Source organism: Capricornis sumatraensis, chromosome 21, assembly GCF_032405125.1.
Source record: "Capricornis sumatraensis isolate serow.1 chromosome 21, serow.2, whole genome shotgun sequence".
In the NCBI taxonomy this organism is placed as follows: domain Eukaryota; kingdom Metazoa; phylum Chordata; class Mammalia; order Artiodactyla; family Bovidae; genus Capricornis; species Capricornis sumatraensis.
In genome coordinates, this window is record NC_091089.1 from 45,454,652 (window position 1) to 45,480,925 (window position 26,274).

Genomic DNA, 26,274 nt, shown 5'->3' on the forward strand with positions numbered 1-26,274 from the left:
GCCGGGCGCGCGGAGAGGGGCGCGCCGGGCGCGCGGGGCGCGGGGAGGGCCAGCGCCACCCGGCCGGCTCCGGAGGACCGGCGCGCTCCGCCTTGTCTCCGCTTACTGCTGCTTATCCAGCAGATCATTCTAAACAATTGTCTTTAAAAAGCAGTTGGCTCCGCGCGTCTTCTTTGCGTTCTCTGAGTTGGGAGCTCGCGGTGGGCACGGGGAGGGAGAAGAAACGCCTACTCTGGTCGGAAAACACCGAGAGACCGGAACGTCTCTTTCAACAGCGAGGAAAAGAGGCCGCCGCAGGGTCTACACACACCTACAGCTGTCTGCCGCCTTTTGTGCAAATTCCTAACCGTGCCTGAGGTCCACGCGAGCGGGCAGGCATGGGGTGTTTGGGCAACAGCAAGACGTCAGAAGACCAGGGCGTCGATGAAAAGGAGCGGCGCGAGGCCAACAAGAAGATCGAGAAGCAGTTGCAAAAGGAGCGGCTGGCTTACAAAGCGACTCACCGCCTACTGCTGCTGGGTAAGGCCGGGGGGTGCGCGGCGGCGCCTGGCCAGAGCCGAGCGCACGGCCCGAGGCTCAGAGAGGGCCGGGCTGCGGGGCCAGCGCCCCCGCCGACTGCGAGCGCGCGCCTGAAGACGTCCGCGCGCGGGCAGGACGCTGGTTCGTCTCTGGTGGCGGGAGAGATGGCCACGGTCTCCAGCCCCCAGTCACAGCGTTCTCTCTGTGTATTTTCAGGGGCTGGTGAGTCTGGGAAAAGCACTATCGTCAAGCAAATGAGGATCCTGCACGTCAACGGATTTAATCCAGAGTAAGGAATGACCCATTCCGGGTTTGCTTCCCAACCGCATGCAAACTTTGTCCCTTCTCTCCCGGCCTCCCCAAACATGTTCTCTCTAAACAGTTAATTTGATCTTTGAGTCAGCCTTTTAGGACAGAAAATATAGACGCGAGTTGTTGAATTTGGCATATTTAAGCAAACCCTTCCTCTGGTGGTGCCTACATCAAAATATTTACTTAACAAAGTGTGATTTAATCGATACTGGAGGTTGATCTGTGTTATTACTATAGCTCTGATCTCACTTAATGTGTCAATATATACTTCTCCCTGTGTCTGCATCTATTTCAATTCAACATATGGATAGATTCAAATAAGATATGTTTGCAGGTGTAGCCCTGTATTTTTTGTAGCAGTAGTCATGACCATTTTACCTTGTTATGTTTAACCTGTGTGGTTGTCTAGAGCTAGAGTCTGTGGTGCGTCCCTTCAAATTTATTTAGAGTCCAAACCTGTAAAGGTAGGTATTTTTCTTTCCCAGATTGAAAAAAAAGAAACAACTTTTTGCTATGGTCCTGGGGCTAATGTTGACGTCTAGTGGTACTATGTTAGCCCCACTGCATCTGGGAATCTAAAGTTTCATTCAGCATTCAACCAGCTGTGCAGAAAGTTAATTAATAACCGTTCTGTTTTCATACAGAGAGAAGAAACAGAAAATTCTGGACATCCGGAAAAACGTTAAGGATGCTATTGTGGTAAGGATTTTGTTTTGTTTTTGGCCAAGCTGTGCAGCATGAGGGATCTTACTTCCCCTACCAGGGATTGAACCCATGCCTCCTGATTTGGGAGCATTGGCGTCTCAAATACTGGACCACCAGGGAAGTCCCAGGAATTTCCTAAATATTTGTTCCGTGAAAAGGTTGTGTCCTCTGCTCCCTCAAATGGTGTACACAGAAATCACAGACTAGATTATCACACATGGAGCCTAAGTAGTTTATTTATTCATACATTCTTTTCCTTCATTCTACTGTAGACAATTGTGTCGGCGATGAGTACCATAATTCCCCCCGTTCCACTGGCCAACCCGGAAAACCAGTTTCGATCAGACTATATCAAGAGCATTGCCCCCATCACAGACTTTGAATATTCCCAGGTAAGTAAATCCTTACCGAAGTATTTTAAACAGTACAAGATAGAACAGTTGTTAACCAGGTGGCTTACTGAGAACCAGTGTTAATGTTATTTCATTATTGACTTTCTTCAAAATTCTAGCTCTCTGCCTGGGAGAAGTGCTTCCCTCTATACCAAAATATTAACACGTGTTAAAAATAGTAATAAAGACAATAAGGTTGTAAGAAATGTTTTAATGAGCATGTTGGTGCAGGTGATAATCAGGAAGACAGCATACCTCTAAGAAATACTGGTGGTGCTTTTACCCCTGCGTATTTCTAAATCAACAATTACGCCGTTTCCCAGATAACAGGAGAGTAGAAATTGTATGAGCAGAAGTGCTTTATGGTATGTGATCATATCCTTGGGCATAAGAGAACAGAACCCAGTTTACTCTTAAGATGGGGGTTCTTCAGCTCACGTGAGGGGCGCAGGCCAGATGTAGGTCACACCTGGATCACTTCTGAATGTCGACTGTCTCCTGGGAAAATGTAATTCCTTTCATGTCCACAGAATTTTAGGCTGCTTGTTTGATCATTTGGATAGCACTGTTGCTTATGTGAGAGGGTGATGTGAATATGAGTTTTCTCTTGTTTGGTGGACATACGTTTCTTTAAAATACTGTTGTTTGGTTATTTGATGTAACCTGTTTCAAAGAAGAAAATATTTCTTCAGTTTCTCATAAAATCAGTTTTTTTTAGTTGTGCCAGAAGAGTGTATGTGGGTGTACCCCCCCAAAAAAAACAGTATTTCAAAGTTCCCGCTGCCTGGCATGGTGGCCTTGAGATGTTTTTCGTTCTAGCACTCTCTTTTCCAAGGAAAGCTGACATGGGAGGCTCTGTATAAGACAGATGGGCCCACGTGCATCCCCGTCCCCCCGCCTTCAGTAGAACACAGTTGCCCCATAGGCTCTGTGTCCAGATGGCGGATAAGAATTACTTTTGAAAGCTTTTTACTGCATCCTCTAACATGACGTTTGTTTCTGATAAGCATTCCAACATAGCCAATGAAACCCCTAGAATTTCTAAGAAGACAAAGGTAGTGATGGCAAACCACCTAGAAAAAGTGACTGTGGCGTCTGGCAAGGCAGGCACACTGTTGTTTACTTAACTGTGTCTTTAACTGGATGTCATGGAGGGGAGGTCTTAAGGAAATGATGGGGAACAAAGCTGGGCTTCAGCCTTCTGGAGCCCTGGGTCCTCCTAGCGCGCTACGATGGCTTACGTACTGGAAAAGTCCCCCAGAACTGCCGGCTCCTAACTGAAATCAGGTGTTCTCAATCCCCTTCAGATTTACATATTTATAGAATGCATTTGAGTTCTAAATTTTGTCCTGCATGCTCATCTAAAAGTAATCATGAAACACCTTCTGTGTGGTTCTGATGAAGGGAGATGTTATTCTCAGCATATAATGAGAAATTAACATCAAGATGGATTGATCTGTCATATTTTCTTCTGCTTATGAGGAACACACACGTGACAAGGCCGCCCAGATTCCATCTGAAATCCAAAAACAGTAACACCCGCATGGGTTACTAAGGAACCCAAAGCACCTAATTTGCAAATGTATTTTTGAGCTATAGAACAATTTTTAATAATAATAAAAAAAACTTGAGAAACCATTTGCACTGAAGACATATATTTTCATATAGCTATGTTGAAGCCATTGTGAAATGATGGTCATAATTAACTGTCATTAAAATAAAAGAGCATTGGGAACCAGCTAATGCAGATAGAATTGTAATGCTTTTCCAGAAGCAAAACTTTCTTTTTTTTTTTTGGTAGTTTTCAAGCCTACATTCTGTTGTCATACTGGGTCTCTGTGTCAAATAAGATTATGTTTACAATTGAGCCAGCACTTACATAAAAAAGGAAATCAGTGTCTAATAACTTTCTTCCTGAAAATTGTTTTATTTTAATGTGCATACAGCTTTCAGTAATGTTTATTCTATAGTGCTCTGAAATATTCATCATTTATACTATTAGATTAAATAGTTCTTGAATTTATGTTTTGATGAGCCTCATAAGGGTGATGTTAAGGCAAATGTCTGACATATACTAATAACACTTGGTTCATTTGAAGACAATTAACTCTTGTTTAAAGAACATATCCATTTTAAAAACCATAACAGTAGAGCTAAATCAAATATTTTAATAGTAAACATAACACGGATTTACTAAATCTAGTACTTTCAGATTAAATCCTTGAGAAAATCTTTCTGTGTCACAGTCCAGTTCCTTGAGGGTCTAAAGTTTGTTTCCCTATAGATCTAGAATAATTTCTGAACCAAATATTTCCTATCATTAAAAATTAATTTCAGAGTTATTTAATTTAAGAAGGAAAAATTAGAAGAAAGTTGGAGTTTCTTGTTCATTATTAAGAATTTGAGATTCTGCATCAGGTTGCTCTTTATAATGAAAAGTCTAGAGTATCTCAGAGGGTCCTGAGAATTTCCTCTAAGAATGTCACGCCTGGGTTTACTCTTCACCTTAGACTCCTGAGTGAATCTCGGTTGAACCCTTGTTCAGTCGTGGCCAACTCTTTGTGACCCCATGAATGGCCCTAATGTTGTAACAGGAAGAGGAGTGAGGCTGGCTAGTGGCCTGCCCAGCAGAGGGTGCCTGGGGAGGTCAGGGCGAGTGCTGGAGTCTCTCAGGCCTGGTCTGTCCCCACCTGGGAGAGATTGGAACCTCTGAGAGGGGAGACCTGAGTGTTGCATCACTATCGCTTTGGCTGTGAGTGGAACAGGTTCTAGGAAGGGAGAGGTGAAGTGGGGGGGACCATCTCGGAGGCACCTGGAATAGTCCAGATGGAGACACTGGGCAGTCTGGAATGGACAGCTCACTGGCCACTGCCTGTTCACAGTGCTTGCACATGAGCACCCGTCCACATGGCCTCGACCTCTTCACTGGCTGACCCGCTGTCTGTGCACCTAGCCAGTCTGCACAGAAAGTGGTAGGAGACACACAGGCCAGGTGGTGGGCATGACAGAACATGCACTATTTGATCACTTACAAAGTAGAACAATACTGCAATTGGTCCACCAAACTCTTAGCACAATACCAGACAATTAGTGTGCTAAGTTGCTTAGTCGTGTCTGACTCTTTGCAACCCCGTGGACTGTAGTCCGCCAGGTTCCTCTGTCCATGGGATTCTCCAAGCAAGAATACTGGAGTGGGTTGCCATGCCCTTCTTTAGGGGATCTTCCCGACCCAGGAATCAACCCTGCATCTCTTCTGACTCCTGCATTGGCAGACAGGTTCTTTACCACTAGTTCTACCTGGGAATCCCATAGACAATCAATGATGAATTAAACTGGAGTATTAATTGGTTTGTTTGGTATTTTCTTCCCAAAATGTGGGTATTGTATTAGCTCCCTTAAAAGTGTGTTTTGCTAGCATTTCTAAGGGCCGGTGGATAAGTGAGACTTAGTGTGCAATCTGAGAGCAGTCAGGTCAGTCAGGGCTCTGTCATCATCACCCGTCTCCTAAGTGGATGTTTATCACAAGTCCTCCTCCAGAGGACCTTCCCAACCCAGGGATCGAACCTGAGTCTCCTGCATTGCAGGCAGATGCTTTACAATCTGAGCCACCAGGGAAGCCCTGGGCAGAGTCAAAAATACTATATTATTCAAAAAATACTTTGATCTGGGATAAATTTATAGTTTATAGTAAAAATGTAAGGAAAAACAAAAATAGGATGTTAAAATATATGAGTCTATCAGAAAAAATTTTCTCTTCCTTGGTTTTCATCTTGTTTTGGCGGTGTCAGTCTGCTGGCTTGATACCGTGAAAAAAAGGCCTCAGCTCCCGAAGGCTTCAGGCCATGTCCTGAATCCAGTGATCACAACGTCTGTGTTATCCTCCCAGCCCTCGTCGGGGATGGGAGCTCAGAGGAGGCGGTTGACTGCTCCAGAGTTAGAGTTCAGGACTGGAGCCCAGTGGCCTGACTCCAAAGCCTGCCATATGGCCTTCCTGGGCTCCAGAATTACTGGTCCAACCCCATCGCCGGGTCAGCCTGGTTCCAGCTGTGGGCGGAGAGGTATAGTCAGGCCGGGTGCAGCCCCTTGAAACAGTCTGGCAAGAGGAAGTTTCCCAGAAGAGCAGGGTGGTCTCTGGAGTCACTGTGGTCAACCTCCAGCATGCCGGAGATAGTCAGCTCTGGCAGCCACTCCTTTCTCTTAGGAGCAAAAATGCAAGTGATTGAAAATGAAACTTTGGGAATTACTAGACCATTCACCCATTCAAGTAGAATTTCCCAGAGGCCTCTTAGGTGAAGGGTAGGGTGGCCTGGAAACAGGAACATCCCAGTGACCAGGACGCAAATCTGCCCCAAAGAACAGTTTATCCATCAGACTCTTGCTGCAAGTTGGCCACTTTCATGGGACATTCTTGCAGCTTTGTTCGTCCCATTGCATCATATTTGCAGACATTTACCTGTGCAGTCAATTAATTAATCAAGATGAAAAATATCAGCGAGGGATTATTTTTCCACTCCCTTGAAGAAGTGTTATGCAGCTTCTTGAACTGGTCAAAGACACCTCTAATGGCCTGTTGTTGTTGAACTAAAGGCCATTAGAACGTGGACATCACCCCATTAGGGCCTCTTTTCAGCTTTTGGTTTATACTCTTCCCCAGGGTCTCAGATAGCCTGTGTTACATTGCTTGGATGTAGTATAAAAATATCTCTGTGGTAAGTTTCTATTTAAAATTTTTGTAGCTTCTTTTCGTACTGTGATATCTGGCATTACTCTGTCCAGTCCCTTAAGTAGAGGCATTCTTGTGTTGTCACGTCTGTGTGCTTCTCTCCAGGCATTTATCCTTATGGGCTATTAGGATGTGTTTGAATCCTATTACACAAGGCCATCTTTCAGAGAAAATGTATAAAAAGTTTTTATTATGTCCCTGATAGTTTAGAAAGGATACTTTTTTTGTCAATTTTAAGATGTGCTTACTCTGGGACTTTAAATATTTTAAGGTCTTCAAAAAAAAATTCAGTGCTGTGGGAACCTCTTTGGCCCTTGAAAATAATATAGTGCAGCCATAAACAGAAGGATGGGGCCTCTCTCCAAACAGTTTTTAGGATTATTCCAGCCAACCCCAGTGAATTGGGGTGCAGCAGAATGAACCCAGATCTGATGAACCCAAGCCAGTTCTTGGCCAGACACAGCCTTTTAGCCGACTTGCTTTTGAATTTTCCCATCTGTGAAATGGGGACAGTAGTATCAGCCTCATGGCATTACTTGAGAATGAGTCGCATCCAGTGAGAAAGCTTGAGAATTTAAAGACCGGAAGAGTCAAGAAACATTATGGTTATTACTGTTGACCAAGTACAAATGGGAGAACCAGAAAGGAACTTTAGTTACAATAAAAATGTGCTGGAAATCCAATTTGATGTATATATTTTTGCCAACCCTCCCTCCTGGCCCAGAAGACGCGGGTCACCCCCAGGCCTAAGCAACTGATGACAGGTGTTACTCCCAAGTGTCTTTCCTTTTAATCAACTCAGAGCCCGGGACCACAGGATTAATATTCTACAAGTTCCATTTTATTTTTTTATACTTTTATTTATTTATTCATTTGGCTCCTCCTGGTCTTAGCCGTGGCATGTGGGATCTAGTTCCCTGACCAGGGATCAAACCCGGGCCCCCTGCATTTAGAGCTCAGAGTCCCAGGCATGTCTGGACCACCAGGAAAGTCCCCTACAAGTTCTATTTTAAATATCAACCAGTGAATGACTAAAACTTCTCAGGGCTCTTTATAGTTGCTTCAAATTAAGATTTACACGTAGGGAAAATATGTTTTCTTTCTCATTATCAACATTTCCTCTTATAGGCATCTTTTCAACATCACATCCATGTCCACTGCAGATAAAGCGTCTCTTGACCTGTGCATAAGAAACTGGACTCAGAAATGCCTAACCGTTGAGAGCAGCTCTGAGCAGCTCTGAAGGGTCCTTTGCATCACCCAAGCCAGGGAGACCAACCCAGGGCTGAGGGAGCCTTATCACTCTACACCTTTAAAGTGTGGAATTTCTGAAACTGCCATGTGTCTTATAATAGATACGCACATTTAATGTGACAGCATTCTCCTCCCATACACCCCCTCACCCCCCAGAATCTATTATTAAAACTGTAGTACATCCAGAGTGGAAGAAATACAGCATTTTGTGGGAAATTAAACATCATATTGCTTCAAAAAAAAAAAAGAAAGGAGCCGTTGTAGACATGTTCTTGGCTAATTGCATTATTCTTTAAAAAAAATCATTTTGCATAATGAACAAATTACTAAGTTCTTTGAAGATAAACCTTGTCCTTATATACCACCAAGGACTGAAAAGATGTATTTGACAATAACGGGAAGAAGATTCTGAGCTGCACACAATAGACTCGTCCAAGTACCAGATCTTTTTTTCTTCGTGCTGCCATTTTTGAGGAACGCCTAGGAGATTTCTGGATACTGCCAGAGGGGCAGAGATTACAATGGATTTCAAGATTATTTGTTTTAATTAATAAAATTAGTGTTGTCATTAGGAACGTGTAACAGGAAACACAGTGGCCCAGTTGTTAGAACCGAAGGCTGAAACAGCCCAAATGCCCATCCGTAGGACATGGACTCAGACCCTGTGGGGACCTGTGAGAGACGGGTGCAGCATCAGTGGACTCCACGTGCACCTCGACATGGGTGGGTTTCCGTGTGTTGATGCTGAACCAACTGAAATGATGGAAGTTTATGTAAAGAACAACACCGTTCTATGACTTTCAGAAACAAGCAGAAGTAAGGACTGTGCTGTTTCAGCACACATACTGGGTTGGCCAAAAAGTTCGTTTGGAAAAACCCAAACAAACTTTTCGACCAACCCAATACATTTGTGATAATTTCTGTAAAAGAGAAGAGACTGAGCATTGCAGTGTTTGGGGCAACAGAAAGGAAGCAGGAGAGACATGTGGAATGTTCTGGTGTGGGGGACAGAAGGGGTCCAATGTTTTCACTGTGTTACAGACAAACACATAACAAAGCAAAGCAAAACAGGACTCTGTGAGGACCAGTGATGACCTGTGTCACCCTCCAGTTCTGGCCACCTTTGGTCCACAGTAAAGAGAAATTGGAGTTTTCTAATTTCAGTTCAGTTCAGTTCAGTTCAGTCGCTCAGTCATGTCCTACTCTTTGCAACCCCATGGATTGCAGCACACCAGGCTTCCCTGTCCATCAACAACTCCCAGAGCTTGCTCAAACTCATGTCCATCGAGTTGGTGATGCCATCCAAACATCTCATCCTCTGTTTTCCCCTTCTCCTCCTGCATTCAATCTTTCCCAGCATTGGGTTCTTTTCCAGTGAGTCAGTTCTTCGAATCAGGTGGCCAAAATATTGGAGTTTTGGCTTCAGCATCAGTCCTTCCAATGAATATTCAGGACTGATTTCCTTTAGGATGGACTGGTTTGATCTTGCAGCCCAAGGGACTGTCAGAGTCTTCTCCAACACCACAGTTCAAAAGCATCAATTCTTTGGCGCTCAGCTTTCTTTATAGTCCAACTCTCACATCCCTACATGACTACTGGAAAAACCATAGCTTTGATTGGATGGACCTTTGTTGGCAAAATAATGTCTCTGCTTTTTAATATGCTGTCTAGGTTGGTCATAGCTTTTTTTCCAAGGAGCAAGCATATTTATAATTAGAAGATAATCAATTTTCTAATTTATTCGCCTGTATTCTTTGTGCCCTGCTCCCTCTCAGAGGGAAGTTTACGAGATTATCTCAAAGGGGTCATGTGAGCAAAATGCCTGATAAAGAAAATCCTGAACCTTGAGGATTTTACTGGGACTTGCATTTCTTGTGATAGAGGACGATGCTGTGAGATTCACTGGCACGACGTGGTCTGCTGATTTCAGAGTGGCTGCGTCACCATGTGAGACCACGGCCAGCCCTATCTCAGTCAGCACGTCCTCCATGCCACACTGACCACACACTGGAAGTAAAGGTGTAATAAGAGCCACAGATGCAAACCACATGTGTAATTTTACCCCCAAGTAGCCACGCTTTTACAAAATGAAAAGAAACAAGTGAAGTTTAACAATATATTTTACTTAACATGATTTACCCCACGTATTCCTATAACATACGATCTCCAGAAGCTATTTATGAGATATTTTATCATCTTTTTTCTTAGTCTTCAAAATCTGTTGTGCACTGCACATGTCCAGATATCTCAGGCTGAGGAAGCCACATGCCAGGTGCCCAAGGACCCCATCACCGTGGGGGCCGCAGCAGACAGTTGGGACTGGACCAGAGGCTGGGGCAGAGAAAACAGAGGTTTCTTCTCTGCCAGCCTGCACGGTGGTGCTGTGGCAGGTGCAGGCCACTGGCTGTTCACTGGGCCTCCCCGAGCCCACGCTGCAACCCTGATGTCCATGTGGCTGTCAGAGGCCAGGCTGGTGGGGAGGGACAGCCCCTGAGGAGGGGGCCTGGCCTGGCCCTGGCAGTGTGTGTCCTCCTTGACGAGTAGGCACCACCCTGTCCACCCTCCCAGTGCTGACCAGAGCTGCTTCTCTTATAGAGTCTCCTCGGCCGCACTTCTCTGTCTGCAAGTTGGGCAGTGGGGGTCATGTCCACCGCTTGGCATGGCCCTGACCGTCTCCCAGCCTCTCTGTCTCCCGTGTTGTCCACCGTCGCCTGTCTCAGAGACAGTCAGCCACGGTGGCCCTTGCCCATGTCTGTAGGTGGATTGCCAGCGGCCAGGCCTGGTTTACCTGTGAGACCTGCCTTTCGACACCTGTTGTGATGGAAAGTGCTGCATGCCCCACACTGTTGTGTGTACGCGTGTCCTTCTGGACACCGCTGCCAAGGAAGAGCCACGCCGTCTGGATCACTTGAGCAGAGACAGATTGTGCGACTTTGTTCTTTTCGGTGTCACTTAGGCATGCGCTTTTTTAGGGCATTGAGTAATTCACTGAAAACATACAAATTAGCATTGTACTTGTGAGCCACAAAATTGGCTCTAGTCTGTGTGTGTTTAGAAAAGGCTGTGTTATGAATCTGAATAGGATACATGGTTGGGGGGGATTCCTTTTCAGCTCAGTGGGGAGAAAAGCCAGTTCCCAGTTCCTGAGCCTTAAAGGAACTCACTGTGCTGTTCAGTTGGATTGTGAGAGTGAGCGGGGCTGGGTGTCTGTCCAGGAGGGAGTCAGAGACGTGGGAGAAAGTGAGTGATTCACAGTGTGCAGAGAATTCGAGTGTGGAAACAGGGGATGAGCAAGAAGCATTACTCAGTCGCTACTATTTAAAACTGGGGCCCAGAAGACAGTAAGCACATGGTGTTTGCAGAGAGAAAGTTCCAGATATTGTAGCATCGTTAGTCTCTCCAGAGTCTGAAATTGCTGTAATTCATACTTTCTGTCTGTCCCGTGCTTAGTTATTGTCTCTTATCAGCCATTTGAAAGGAGATCTTTCTTTCCCAGCTTCAGTTCACCAAAGGCTTCCAGATCATTCTTTTTGCCCCAGTGGGATTTGGAGATCAAGTCTAGAAGGAAAATGTGTGCTCAGTCGTGTCTGACTCTTTGTGATCCCATCAACTGTAGCCACCAGGCTCCTCTGTCCATGGGATTCTCCAGGCAAGACTACTGGAGTGGGGTGCCCTTCTCTTCTCCAGGGCATCTTCCCAACTCAGGGATTGAACCCAGGTCTCCTGCATTGCAGGCAGATTCTTTACTGTCTGAGAGGACAGCTTGGGTAGGTAGACCTGGCTTCTTTGGGCTCCCCTGGCTTCATCCCTGGGAAGCTCCTCCCAGGTGCTGGGAGTGGAGGGGGTGGGGAGGAGGCATCCTGGGGCAGGTAGGGGGCTGGGCTGCTCCAGGGCAAATCTGTGTGCCTGGAGCCACCCAACGGGTAGAACATGTGGCAGCGATACATGTTAGCACTCTGACCATCTGAGGAAACAGGGTGCTGGGCTGTGCTTAGAGGTGCCAGCTTGGGTGCCCAGGTGCTTCCACCCCAGCCCAGCACCAGCCAGTGAGGACTCATGGAGCTCCTTGGTCCCAAGGAGTTCCTCACCCAGACTTTCCAAGGGTTTTCTTTTTCTCTCTCGAGCATACAATTCATCATCTTAGGTAAAAGGAGTCAATTGCATCGTTTCTGTTTTGTCTTGGTTCTCTTGCCACATGTCTTTCTTGAATTGGATCCACGTCATCATATGTAAGGCCATAAGGGGTGGTTCTGACAAAAGACCCGGAGTGAGTCCCCCTCCAGCAAAATATCAGGCAGTGTCGGCCCCGAAGGGGTTACAGAGCCTGCTCCTCCGGCTGAGCCCCATGTTGAGCTGTTATTGAATCTTGAAAGATTTCCACCCACCTCCCGCCCACTCTGCTGGCAAGTGAAAGACGTTTGAATTCGTTTCTCAAGGGAGAAAATGATTAAAGTGAAAGAAAATGACTGTTCCCTGTTCTGAAAAGGAGAGGGAAGAGGGGGCTGTGACCCTCCCATGCTGCTCTGTACCTGGGGAGAGCGGGATGGGGTGTCAGGAGCATCCGCCCCAGAAACCAGGCGGAGGAGGCCAGTCCCAGCTGCCTTGCATGCCTGGTCGGCTCAGAATCCAAGGTCCTGAAACAGAGCAGGGGCTGCACGACTCAGAGACCCCCAATAACTGAAATGCAGGAGGGAGAATGTAGGGGAAGAAAAGGAAACTCAGTTGATGTCTCCGCCCCTTGAGCCCTAGAACTGCCAATGGAAATGAATCCGATTTGGGGTCCCATCTGAATGAGAAGTAATGGTACTTTCACACATGACTCAGGATTGTATGGTCCTGATGGTCCTCACACATCTCCATTTAAATCTTTTGTATTTTATGAGCATCATTTTATAATTCGTTAGTTCAGGTCACCTTTTTGTATCCCTTGTACCTTTTTGCAAGCTAATGAAATTATTCAGGCTGTGTTCGTGGAGCCCCAGCTGTGCTTGGGGCATCCGATTAAGGGCTCAGGGAGTGGAGTTGAGATTTCTAAAATAATCCCTGTTCTCAGGTTTATGGTCTAGAAAGTAGAAAGATGAGACCAGCACGCATGAAAAGCTGCAGATCAAGAGATCCTAGGATTTCACCAAATCCCAGTCTAAAATTGTCTCTGTGTGCATGCTAAGCCGTTTCAGTCATGTCCAACTTTTTGCAACCCCATAGACTGTAGCCCCCCCAGGCTCCTCTGTCCATGGAATTCTCCAGGCAAGAATACTGAAATGGGTAGCTATTCCCTTCTCCAGGAGATCCTCCCGACCCAGGGACTGAAGTCGAGTCTCCTGCATTGCAGGCAGATCCTTTACCATCGTCTGAACCACCAGGGAAGCCCAAGTATGAATGTGCTTATATGTATAGAAGACCTCAGCGTCATTGGGCAGTTTCATTAACTAACAAACGCTCAACCTGAATGGGTGGTTTCCTGTGTTGGTGATGACGTGCCGCAGTCAGTTTTTATGTGGTGACGTTCTTGTGTGTACTTGGCAAGTTCAGTGGGCTCGTGGGCCCATGCACAGGGCCAGCTCTTCAATAGGAAAGATGGAGAAGGTGGTTGGGGCCCCTGGTCCCACTGTCTTCCACAGACTTCCCTTTTTATCTCCTGCTGCCCCAGTAAATAACTCTGATCAAACCCTGAGCCGACCCCATAATCAAGCCTTCGAGCTCAGAAGCAGCCTGAGAACTCGGCAGCCCCAAGGTCTAGGCATTATTCCCAGATTGGCATCTCAGGATCATCTAGGGAGCTTTTAAAGCAAGATCCCTCTGCCTGCCCTCAGAGACTTTGAGTAGGAACTCTCCGGGGAAGGTCCGAGGAATCTGTGTGTTTGAAAAGCTCCCTGAGGTTTCTGCTGAGCCCTCAGGTAGAGATGGGCTCCTGTGTGGTTCTCAGCCCCGGGTGGGCCCAGCTGCGACAGTGGACTTGCAGTGCCTCCTAATCTCAGGGTATGGGGGCTGCTGGGCATAAATGTAGCTATACTTCACCATCACAGTGATAACTGCACTTTCCTGTAGGTATTTTTACATTTACAATTCAGGATAGGTCTTCATTCATTCAAAGTCAGCAACAGCATTTTTGCTTGAAGACAGAATGTGTGATAAATATGAAGGATTGGTCATCATGAGGGCTTGACGCCTCTTCCATTAGGACACCTGCGCCCCCTTGAGTGGGTGGTCCAGCCCCGGGCAGGGTGACCTGAGCCTCCTCGGTCTGTCCTTCTGCTTCCACCCCTACCAGACCTATGGGGACACAAGTGGATTGCCCATCAAGGCTTCCCTGGTGGCTCAGTGGTAAAGAATCTGCCTGTGGTGCGGGAGACCCAGTTTTGATTCCTGAGTCAGGAAGATCCTCTGATGCAGGAAATGGCTACCCATTCCAGTATTCTTTCTTGGGAAATCCCATGGACACAGGAGCTTGGTGGGCTACAGTCTGTGAGGTTGCAAAGAGTCAAGACACAACTGAGTGCCTAACACTTTTATTTTTCACTTTCAACTTGAATGGAAAATAAGTAAGAAAGATAGAAGAAGTCAGGTCACTGATGCGAACATGAGAAGAAAATTCTAGGAAAACAAGTTCAAGGTTTCAGTTTACTAGAGATGGAAAAAGGCCCAGGAAAGGTGTTCTTTTCTAAAATATAGTGAGATGCCACATATGTTCAAGGTCAAAAAGTTAAAGTGGGGAATGGTTTCTAATGGTGTGACTAGAATCACTGAGTGGAGTGTGAGATCGGGGCGGTGGGGTGGGCTCACCCTGGGCCCTCACCCCACCCTCTGCCTGGGACGGGAGAGGCCTCCAGGACAGTTGTCATGGCTCTGATTCCCGCTGTGACATCACTGAGTCCCGGGAGGGGGATGTTTACCAGCTGGATTTTCTGCATCCTCGTGCAGATGCTTTAGGATTCCTGACTCTGGGTGAATCCTCCCTCTACAGCAGGGCAGGGGGCGGGGCCTTTGGGGGTGAATCCTCAACTCTATGTGGGGCGGGGGGCATGTGAGGGTGGGTGAGCCTGTTTGGCCTTGATCTATGAGACCCCTGGGCATTTAATATCATGTCCAACTCTGTGGTTTGAAGCCTGTTGGTTTTTCTATCAAAACTGTTTCAGTGCTTTGTCAAAGGAAGGAAAGGACCACTCAGGATGCACAGAGCAAGGTGCCCTGAGGGAAAGGGTGCTGTGTCCCTTTAGTGCTGGGAAGGGCAGCTCAGGGTCAGAGGCTGGCTGGACTCAGTAGCCATGCCTGGGACCCTAACAAGGGTTTCCAGGAGAGCGAACAGGGCCAGCAAGGTGTTTTTCTGTAGCCATAGCAGAGCCGTAGACACCCAGGCGGGAGGGGGTCCCAGAGGAGCCATAAGGGACCCGAAGTGCCTTCCCAGCAGAAGGCTGATTATCAAGAGATCACGCTTGTTTGTTTGAAACAAATGAGCTGATTTTTCTCCTGGGTGTTTTTCTTGGTAAAACATTTTAACAGCTTTCAGAAAAAAAAAGAAATCAGAAGCCTATAACCAACACCACACAGTCTAAATAAGGTGCTGCCCCTGTACTGTATCCCCTCCCCCATGTAATACCCCTCCCCGTGTAACATCCCCTCCCTCATGTAGTATCCCCCTCCCCCATGCAAGGAAATCAGCGACTAGATTTTCTTGTCGGGGGCTGATGGCGATACATGGACGCATGTATAGAGCACATGACCCACTAAGACGCCATCGTTAGAGAGCAGCCAGGTTAGCTTGCAGGTGCCACCAAGACTTGGTGGCTCCCTGGTTTTGGGTCTCCCACCCAGTTAGTGAAGCCACCCTGTTCTAGGCTCCTGACTGTTACCACCTTCATCGCGCAGGTCCTACACGTTCTTTGAGTTTAATTCCACCTCCTTTGGAGACTTCTCCAGTCTGCTCTGAAATGGATAATCTCTCCCTTTCCTGAACTCCTGCAGCTTTCACTTCCCTGTGGCTCTAGCTTCAGTCACTGTATTATACCCAGTACTTACTGCCCTTCATTGTTGCCTAGTTATTCGGTGTCTGAGTCATTTGGGGTTAACTTCTTGGGACCAGAGTCATGACTCATTCTGGTGGTCCCTGTCCTCAGCTCCTCGCTGGGTCCTGGGGATATAATCCACATAGTTTCAAGCTCCTTGAGGACAGGGCCACCTCCACACTCACTGCGGTCTCCCAGCCCCCAACACAGAACCTGGCACAGAAATGGAACTCAGTAAATATTTGGTGAATGCTTGGTTGATTGTTGGCCCTCAGGAAATACTTTGGCTGGGATGACAGATTTTGAGGGAGAAGGTCATCCTTGTTTTACAATATCTTTGACAGGCTATTATCACAGTGAACATTCCATGCAAGATTCTTGAGAGTTCATTTGTGGGAGAATGAATGTGAAAGTCGCTCAGTCATGTTCAACTCTTTGCAATCCCATGGACTGTAGCCTGCCAAGCTCTTCCATCCATGGGATTTTCTACACAAGAATATTGGAGTGGGTTGCTATTTCCTTCTCTGTGGGAGAGAGAACAGGACAAAAAATTTTAATATGACTTAGTAAGGACTTGAAATATGTCATTTTCCAACAAAAATTCATGTGAATTTGAGAAATAACCTAGGTTGAACTAACCCTACAATATGCATAACCTCACACCACACACAGAAGTTAACACAAAATGGACCAATGGCCTAAATCTAAGAGTTAAAACCATCAAATGCTTAGAAGAAAATAGAGGCATGCATCTTCATGACTTCGGATATGATAGTGATTTCTTAGATGTGACACCAGAAACTCAAGCAACAAAAGAAAAACACATTGGACTTGATCAAAATTTTAAATGTTTATGGGACTCCCCTGGTGGTCCAGTGGTTAAGACTCCACACTTCCACTGCAGGGGATGCAGGTACAATCCCTGGTGGGGGAACTAAAATCCCATGTGCTGCAAGGTGTGGCCAATAAAAGAAGAAAAAACAGGGAAACAATGGAAACAGTGACAGGTTTTATTTTCTTGGGCCCCAAATCACTGAGGACAGTGACTGCAGCCACAAAATTAAAAGATGCTTGCTCTTTGGAAGAAAAGCTATGACAAACCTAGACAGCATATTAAAAAGAGACATCACTTTACCAACAAAGGTCCATGGAGTCAAAGCTATGGTTTTTCCAGTAGTCGTGTACAGATGTGAGAGTTGGACCATGAAGAAGACTGAGTGCTAAAGAATTGATGCTTTCAAACTGTAGTATTGGAGAAGACTCTCGAGAACCCCTTGGACTACAAGGAGATCAAACCAGTCAATCCTAAAGGAAATAAGTCCTGAATATTTATTGGAAGGACTGATGTTGAAGCTGAAGCTCCCATACTTTGTCCACCTGATGCAAAGAGCCGGCTCATTGCAAAAGACCCTGATGCCGAAAAAGATTGAGGGCAGGAGGAGAAGAAGACGACAGAGGATAACATGTTTGGATAGTATCACTGACTCAATGGACATGAGTTTGAACAAACTCCAGGAGATGGTGAAGAACAAGGAAGGACAGGGAAGCTGCAATCTATGGGGTCGCAAGGAGTCAAGCATGACTAAGCGACTGAACAACAACCATCTGTGTTCAAGTTTAAATCAGAATCACTTTCAAGAGCTGGATGAGAGTGAAAACTGTCACACAGGCCTCACTGCTCAACTCCATTAAGGTTGTTGTTGTCTTTCAGTTGCTAAGGCATGTCCGACTCTCTGTGACCCTATGGATTGCAGCACATCAGGCTTCCTTGTCCTTCACTATCTCCTGGAGTTTGCTCACATTCATATTCTTTGAGTTGGTGATGCCATCCAACCATCTCATCCTCTGCCACCCACTTCTCCTACCTTCAGTCTTTCCCAGCATCAGGGTCTTCTCCAGCGAGTCAGCTCTTCACATCAGGTGACCAAAGTATTGGAGCTTCAGCATCAATGCTTCCAATGAATAAATGTTTAATATAGCTACTAAGTACTGAGATTAATTAAGCACAATGAATCAAAAGTTCCAGCTCAATAACTCTTGTAAAATGGTTCTAAACGTTTCTTTTGGGAAAGGAGGCCTTCTCCTAGGTATAAACCCAAGAGAGTTAAAAACACACATTTCCACAAATATTTGTACAGGAACGTTCATAGCAGCACTGTTCACAACAGCCAAACAGTGCGGCAACCGAATGTCCATCAAAGGATGAGTGGATGAACACATGTGGTCTGTCCACATGGTGGGATCTTATTTGGTCAAAAGCAGAATGAAGCACTGACCCATGTTACAGCCTTGAAAACTTGTTAAATTAAACAAGCCTAACAAAAAGCCATATAGCGTATGAAGTCCATTTGTGTGAAATGTCCAGAACAGGCAGGTTGGTGGAGACAGAAAGTGGACTCATGGTTCAGGGGCAGAGGAGGGTGACAATGAGGAGTGAGTGACTGCTCCTGGATACAGGGCTTCTTTGAGGTGATGTGTGTGTGTGCTCAGTTGTGTTCCAGCTCTTTGCAACCCCATGGATTGTAGCCTGCCAGGCTCTTCTCTCCATGGAATTCTCCAGGCAAGAATACTGGAGTGGGTTGCCATTTCCTTCTCCAGGGAATCTTCCCAACCCAGGGATCAAACCTGCATCTCTTAAGTCTTCTGCATTGGCAGACGGATTCTTTACCAGTGATGGATGTCTTCTAAAGGTGATCATGGTGATGGGTACACAGCTCCACAAATAAACTAAAAACCAGATTTGTACACTGTAAATGGGTCAACTGTATGGTATGTGCATTAAAGGTCAATAAAATGGCTCCATTAAAAATAAAAAGAGGGAAAATACAAAACTCAGAATCAGAGAGTCCCAGAACTGGAAGAAATCTTAAAGATGATCTCTCGCAAATTCATGAGTGCAGAATGTCAAGGTCTCTGGTTCTCTGGACAGTTTTCTTTCCCTTTTGAGTCAAATGCTAGATTCTCAGCTGCTGCAGAATTGCAGAGATCAGCAGCGCCTTTGAGATCTGTTATTCTGTGGAAACATGAGTCCCCTAATCCCTCCAGAAATGCGCCAAGGGTGTCGTGTTTCCTCATAGCTGTGTTTCCTCTCGCGGAGGCTGCATGGTCCTACTGAGGACATCCTCAGCCTGTTGTGGGTGCCTGGTACACGTGTCGCTTGGTTAATTACAAAGAGCCCTCTTAGTAACTGGGGATCCTGGGCCCCTGCCCCCAGCCTGCTCGCCATCCTCCTCCCCATCCCCTGGCAGTCTGCAGGACAGAAGAGCCTGGAGGGCTACAGTCCATCGCGTCGTGAAGAGTTGGACACAACTGAGCAACTGAGCATGCACTCACTGTTCATCTTTGTCTGCTATGGTCCTTTGTATACATGCATTATAAATTGTATTGATATCCACGACCCTGGGGACCCTCGCCAGTGTGGAGACTTGGGAGCTTGGCTCCCAGGCACCTTTTCATGGGGCTGCACATGTTCTCCTAAGAAGGTTCAGCCCTTGTTTCTAGAAAGTGGCTGCAATTCTGTTCAGCCAGCCTCACCCCTCCCCTGCTGTAAGTCAGGAGTCTGGGGCCTTGCAGGGTCTGGGAGCTGGGGTGCAGCTCAGCCCAACAGCACTGCCCCTCAGGGCTCCTGTCCCCAGGGCCCATTCTTGCCACCATAGCCAGCCTCATGCCGGTGACCTGGACACCCCCCGCCCCATGTTCAGAACCCTTGCTCCCTCCCCAGCAGCTGGTGATGCCTTGTACCAGTGGGTGTCCTCAAGCCTGCACAGCTTCCTGTTCCCTGCCGTGTGCTCCTGTCGGGGCCTTTTGGCACCTGGTGGCCTAGTCACAATGCTGCCAGATCTGCACCCTTGAGTTCAGGTCCCGTCCTGGTGCCCGGAGCCAAGGACTCCCAAGCCTTCCCCCCGCAGCACTTCACAGGCCAGTCCTCAACCTTGCGCCAAGTCTGTCCTCCCTGTGCCACCCCCACCTTCTGGTTTTATCTTCCCACCACTCTCTCACCACCCCCTCCTGCCCCACTCCTCACAGGCACATCCTCACCCACTTCCTCCACCTGTCCGCCGCGTGTTCCAGCCGCTGCCCAGGACTGCCCTGTCCCCAGGGAACAGGGTACAGTGGCCAGAGCGAAGGAGCCCTCCCACCCAACCAGGCTGGAACCCAGGCCCTCCGATACTAGAATCCACGATCAAATGTAGTCTTAGGATTCCTTGTTAGACTCCTCTGTTATGTCCTACACTAAAGTTTCCCCAAATACATATGTATCTAATTCTGTGGAAATGCAGCAAACACCCTTTTACAGACGTTCGCTTTAATCTCTTCCCCCAAAGTGGGCCTTCTTCCTCTTTGCCTCTCAGCACGTAAAGCAGACAGGACTCAGAGTGACTAAGAGACCAAGAATAATACCTCCAGGTGTTGCATAATCAAGTTGACACCACAGAGAACTTTGGGGAGACAACTTGACAGAGCCTGTCTGGAAGTAAAGACCAAAGTCGTGATTCTTTGAGTGTCTTACCCCTAATGAAAATACATAATTATTTTATCTCTGTTCCCACACAAATAAGTTTCTCGCATGAGTCTCTTTGGCGTGCTTCAAGTCCATGAGAATTAGGATTTTAGAGAGAGAATCTCAAATATAAGAGTGGGAGTATTGCGAATGAGAAAAATCAAAAGCTAAGAAATTAATTTTATGGGAAAGAATACTTGAAGGAAAATTATATTTTCCCATCAAAATGAGGTAGATTTATTTAACTGTACTGTGGGTCATGGATCTTATTACTAAAACTTTATACGTATCAGTTTTGTGAGACTATAATTTTGAAACAAAATGTAGAGAGTCCTTAGACAAATCTTATTGGACATTTTTTTTTGTTTGGCTGCATCAGGTCTTAGCTGTGGTTTGCAGGCTCAGTTGCTCTGCAGTATGTGAGATCTGAGTTCCTGAACCAGGGGTTGAACCCATGTCCCCTGCTTTGGAAGGAGGATTCGTAACCACTGGACCACCAGGAAGTCCCCAAGTGCAGCCTGGCCACTGTGGTTAGCAAAGGCCCCTTTGGCTCAGTCAGTCTGCACTTTGGAACCACAGGGAGTTCTGATTCTGTCCCAAACCTTGTGAGTCATGCTTCAGGGAGACAGGGGCTAAAGCTACATGGGTAATTCTGTGCTCAGCTACACAGGAAGGAAGTGAAAGCCTCTGGAAGTCATACATGAAATCAACAAAGTTGTAGGATACAGGATCAAATATAGAAATTAACTGTATTTCTTTGTACTACCATGAAAAATTCCAAAAATGATTTTTTAAAAAGAATACACCTTCAAAATGACACCAAAAATTTACTTAGGCAAAAAATCTAACAATGTGGAAAGTGTAGTACACTGAAAACTAGGAAACATTATTGAGAGAAAATAAGACATAAATAAACAGATATACCATGTTCATGGATAGAAAGTTCATTACTATTAAGATAGCATTCTCCCCAAAGTAGCCTAGAAACACAGTGCAGTTCCAGCCAAGATACCAGCAGCTTTTCTCTAGAAACTGACAGGCCCATTCTCAGATGTACGTGGAAACTCAGAAGACCAAGAATATTTTACTCTTATAAAGAAAATAAAATAGTAATAAGAAGACAAACAACTCAATTTTTAATGGGAAAAATATTTGAACAGATACTTCAAAAATAAGACAAGCAAGTGGGCAACCATCACGTGACAAGATGTCCACCATCATTGGTCATTGGGGAGATGCAAACTAAAGCCACAGCCAGAGGCCAGCATGCACCCATTAGAATAATTAAAATTTTTTTATACTGACAAAAACCAAGGTTTTGGGGAACTTGAGACTTGGAGGAACTCAAACCCCTAACACATTGCTCTTGACAGTGTAAATGGAATGGCCGCTTTGGAAAACAATTTAGCAGTTTTTTTAATGTTAATTGTGCACCTGCCATGTACTCCAGCAATTCCACTCCAGAGTGTTAACCTGAAAGAGAAGAAAATGGAAGTCCATACAAAGCCTGGTACCCAGATATTCCTGCAGTGTTACTCGTAACTGTCAAAACCAGAAATAACCCAGTGTCGCTCCACTGGTGAGTAAATAAACAAAATGTGATCTTATTCATACAATGTAATAAAACTGAGCAGTTTTTTTTAAGCTACTAATAACAAAATGGTTGAATCCCAGAAAACTCAGGCTAAGTGAAAGAAGCCAGACCCGAAAGACTATGTGATTTCACTTACATGAAGTTTCTAGAAAAGGCAAAACTATAGAGACTGAAGTAGATTGTCAGTTGTCTGAGACTGGGGCAGTCATGGGGGAGGTGGCATGGAGGTGGTAGAGAGGCTCTGAGACTTGGCTGTGTTGGTGGGTGTGTGACTGGATAACTACATGGGTGAATTTTAGGGCATATAAAGTAAACCTCCAAAGGCTGCTAGAAATGATTCTAAGAATAAAGCAGGCCGTCCAAGGTGAGGGGGTCAGGGGAAGGCGAGTATGGTATTTATTGTAAGCGTGGGTTTGCTCTCAGTGGTCTCCAGCCACAAGGAGCTGCTACAGGCGGGGAAACAGGAAGCTGGCCCACCCCACTGAGCTGCTTCCAGATGCAGGCAGACACTTCCTCATCATGGGGCTCAGACAAGTGTGAAGGATCCATGATCCTTCCCTTTTTGTCATCTGTAGAACGGGAGCTGCATCACCTGCACGGCGGGACATTTGAGACTCGAAGTGAGCCCTCGGTCAGGAGACCCTGAGAACCTTGCCTGGGACACACGAGGCCCCAGGAGGGGCCAGGTGACCCCACCTTACATTTGGTTTCTTGCTGTGGTTTTTCGCCCACAGAGGCTGTGTTTCATGCCAGGAAACACACAAGCTTGGGGACCCCTGATTGTTGATAATGCTTAGGGTTTTTTCTGGGTCTTCATTGCAATGCGTAGTTGTGGAGCATGGGTGCACAGCATGTGAGATCTTAACTCCCCGACAAGGACTTGAACCTGCATCTCCTGCATTGGAAGGCAGATTCTTAACCACTGAACCATCAGGAAAGTTCCTGTTAGCATGGTTTCTGAATGCTGTTTCTAAATAGAATTTGAGGTATCCTGTATTCACTTATACCTGAGGATGGACAGAGATTATAAATAACCAGGCATGACAGATCCCACTTTCAACTTGACATCTACCAGATATCTGAAAAGAGAAATGACAGAAGCCTATTAGATCACCCTGCTTTCTGAGGGATAAAACTGAGTAGGTACATTTTAGATGAATCAGACTCAAACTTGAGCTTCAGAAAATTCCATTTAAACGGCTACTCACCTGAAATAAACTGCCTGTTTCTAAGGCCCACTTGATGGTGTAATGATCACTGTCCACTCCGTTACCATGGACGGTTCCTTTAATCATTTATTTTTTCAATGTGGGCTTCCCTGTGGCTCAGCTGGTAAAGAATCTGCCTGTAATGCAGGAGACCTGGGTTCAACCCCTGGGTTGGGAAGAATTCCCAAAGTCCAGGAAAATTCCATGAATCTATGGAGTCACAAAGAGTCGGACACAACTGAGCAACTTTCACTTTCACTTTTACTTCAACGAGTTCCAGAAAGGATTTGGTGCCACTCACAAGGTTATAACACAAATTAATTTAAAAAACAAAGTATGGCAGAAGAGAACTAGGAGCAGGAAAGCAAGTGATGTGAAGCAGACTGAAGTAGGTGCCCAAAGCATAAGGCAAGGTCTACACACAAGCTCAGACCTGTGCCCAGACAGGGTTTCTGAGCTTCTGTGCCATCAACTCAGTGATGTAAGTGAAGAAGAGTCACAGGATACCAGAGGATTAAAAATTAATAATAAAATTGAAACAGCAATTGCCCGAGAGATGCAAAAACTATTCCTGACACTAAAATTAAAGAGGGATCTTTTCCATAAGTCGTCCCGCTAAGTTACTTCAGTCGTGTCCAACTCTGTGCAGCCCCACAGATGGCAGCCCACCAGGCTCCGCTGTCCCTGGGATTCTCCAGACAAGAACACTGGAGTGGGTTGCCATTTCCTTCTCCAGTGCATGAAAGTGAAAAGTGAAAGGGAAGTCGCTCAGTCATGTCCAACTCCTAGCTATCCCATGGACGGCAGACTACCAGGCTCCTCCGTCCATGGGATTTGCCAGGCAAGAGTACTGGAGTGGGTTGCTGTTGCCTTCTCCTAAGTCATCCTAGGAATAACATTTTTCACTCCATCCATCGAAGGTTTCCACCAGCCTCAGGAGAGGGAATGGAGTGTGGGAGCAGCCTCACTTGAGACCCGGGTGCCCTCTAGACCCCTGGACCACATTCAGCTCACCAGACAAGAAGTATTTTTGACTTGATTTTTATTTCCAAAATGAAAAAATGTATTTTAAGATTTAGTGTAACCAAACAGTTGTTTTATTGTATTATTTTAGGAGAAAAATCATGCAAGGATTTTTTTTTTTACATTTCTTGCTGGCATACATCTATTTCTATTTTAAAGCAGTAATGAAGAATTTAAAAGCAAAAAAAAAAATGTTACTCACCTGAGAATTCCAAGCTAGCTTTGAGTACACTTTATATCTACAGAGAAGTGTAAACAGCAGAACCAGAAGGTAAGTGCTGTGCTAGGAAATGGAGTAGTTGGGTATTTAATATTTTTAGTTTAAATTTTGATTTCAACATCAAGATTATGCTGTAACAATTTAAAGCCTTAATTTAGGTTTAATTTGGTATCATTATCATTTTTATTTTCTATAACACAACTAAAACTTCTTTGAATAAGAGTAACATAAATCTCCATGTATTTCAGTTGCTAAATAAGTGTGAAGATCACAAGGTGATTCTCATATTCTGTAATACAGAAAAAATAGGAAGTATGACTTAGTAATTTTCTCTTTATGCTCTCAGTTTCTCTCAACTCCCAGATGTCAAAAACAAGTGACACTTCACTGTGAATCACCCTTTCTTTTTAGACACACACACACAACACTGAAATTATTTTTATTTAGTATTGTTCATTTCAGTTGCTAAGGGAGGCATACTAAAGTTATTCCTCATATTTACTTCCCAGTTGTCTTAGCAAATGTAGGAGGATTCTAGCCAGGCTCTGGACAAATGTTTGCTTGCAGCTCAAGAAGCTGCAGTGGTTCATGATCTCACAGAATCATTTCTTTACTGGTTTGTATATGTTTATTTGAGGTGGTGATATTGTGGCTATACCCCTGAAGGAGGGCATGGCAACCTACTCCAGTATTCTTGCCTGGAGAATCCCATGGACAGAGGAGCCTGGTGGGCTATGGTCCATAGGGTCACAAAGAGTTGGACACAACTGAATCAACATAGCACGCACGCACATTGTGGCTATGATTTCTAAACCTTCATCTTTTAGAAATAATGTTGAAATAAAACAATGGTGTAAGAGAGTGGCTACAAAATAATAGAAGTGGGAGAGAAGGCCTGAGATACAGATAGAGAGACTGGCCACACGATGAGTGTGGAATCTGCCCGTGGGTAGTGAGTGCTCGGAGGCAATCTCTCTGCTTCTGTGTGATGTTTTCCCTGATGAAAAGGTAAATAAGTCACAGCCACAGCCACCCTGGAATTTTCCACAAAGGTCTGAGAACTCCTTAAAGAGTAAATGTGGAGACTCCTGGGCACCTGGCCTTGGTCTTGCCTAAGGTCTTGTTCCCCAAGGAGGAAGATGAAGCAGATTGAAGTTGCCCCTGTCTTCTTGGTGTCATCCACGGCGTCTGCTGTAAGATCATAGCATCTGCTATAAGGTCACAGTGTTTGCTGTAAGGTCACGGCAACCTGGTTCCTACGTCTCTGCTGTCGTCAGCATCACCCTAAGAACCATGCATTTTGTTCCTTGGACCGAGCACCCCTCTGTGACTTTGCCTCCAAGGCTTCTTCTCAGACTATTAAAGAAAAACCTCACTTATGTCACTGAGTTGATGGCACAGAAGCTCAGAAACCCTGTCTGGGCATGGGTCCGAGCTTGTGTGTAGACCTTGCCTTATGCTCTGGGCACCTACTTCAGTCTGCTTCACATCACTTGCTTTCCTGCTCCTAGTTCCCTTCTGCCGTACTTCGTTTTTTTAATTAATCCTGTTTTTAATCCTGACCCTTGTTACAGACAGGAAGGAACTTTGTTCCAGGACCGCTGCACGAGAGGTTGCAGTGTGGGAAAAGCAGCACTCAAATTCTAGCATCACTGAGACAGTGGCATCACTGCCTGCCAGGACTGGCAGATGATAGCACAAGAGAGCATTTCTCTTTAAACATTGTGTGTGTGTGTGTGTGTGTGTGTGTGTGTGTGTGTGTGTGTGTCCTTGTTTGGCTCTTAGAAAGAAGTTTTTAAAGAATCCCACAGACAGACCCC

The 26,274-nt window shown here is 45.7% G+C and overlaps 1 protein-coding gene across 2 annotated transcripts in view; it reads left to right on the forward strand.

Moving 5' to 3' along the window:
* Nucleotides 1-377: 377 nt before the first annotated feature.
* The window catches only part of GNAL (G protein subunit alpha L), a 44,862-nt gene continuing 18,965 nt past the window's right edge, over nucleotides 378-26,274 (forward strand). Inside the window, exons 1-5 of one of the 2 annotated variants that reach the window (XM_068993704.1) lie at nucleotides 378-519; nucleotides 736-808; nucleotides 1,189-1,193; nucleotides 1,478-1,530; nucleotides 1,809-1,928. In XM_068993704.1, coding sequence (XP_068849805.1) covers nucleotides 378-519; nucleotides 736-808; nucleotides 1,189-1,193; nucleotides 1,478-1,530; nucleotides 1,809-1,928 — 393 coding nt within the window. Of the gene's footprint in view, nucleotides 520-735; nucleotides 809-1,188; nucleotides 1,194-1,475; nucleotides 1,531-1,808; nucleotides 1,929-26,274 lie in introns of both variants that reach the window. The other variant, XM_068993703.1, reaches the window with a different exon arrangement.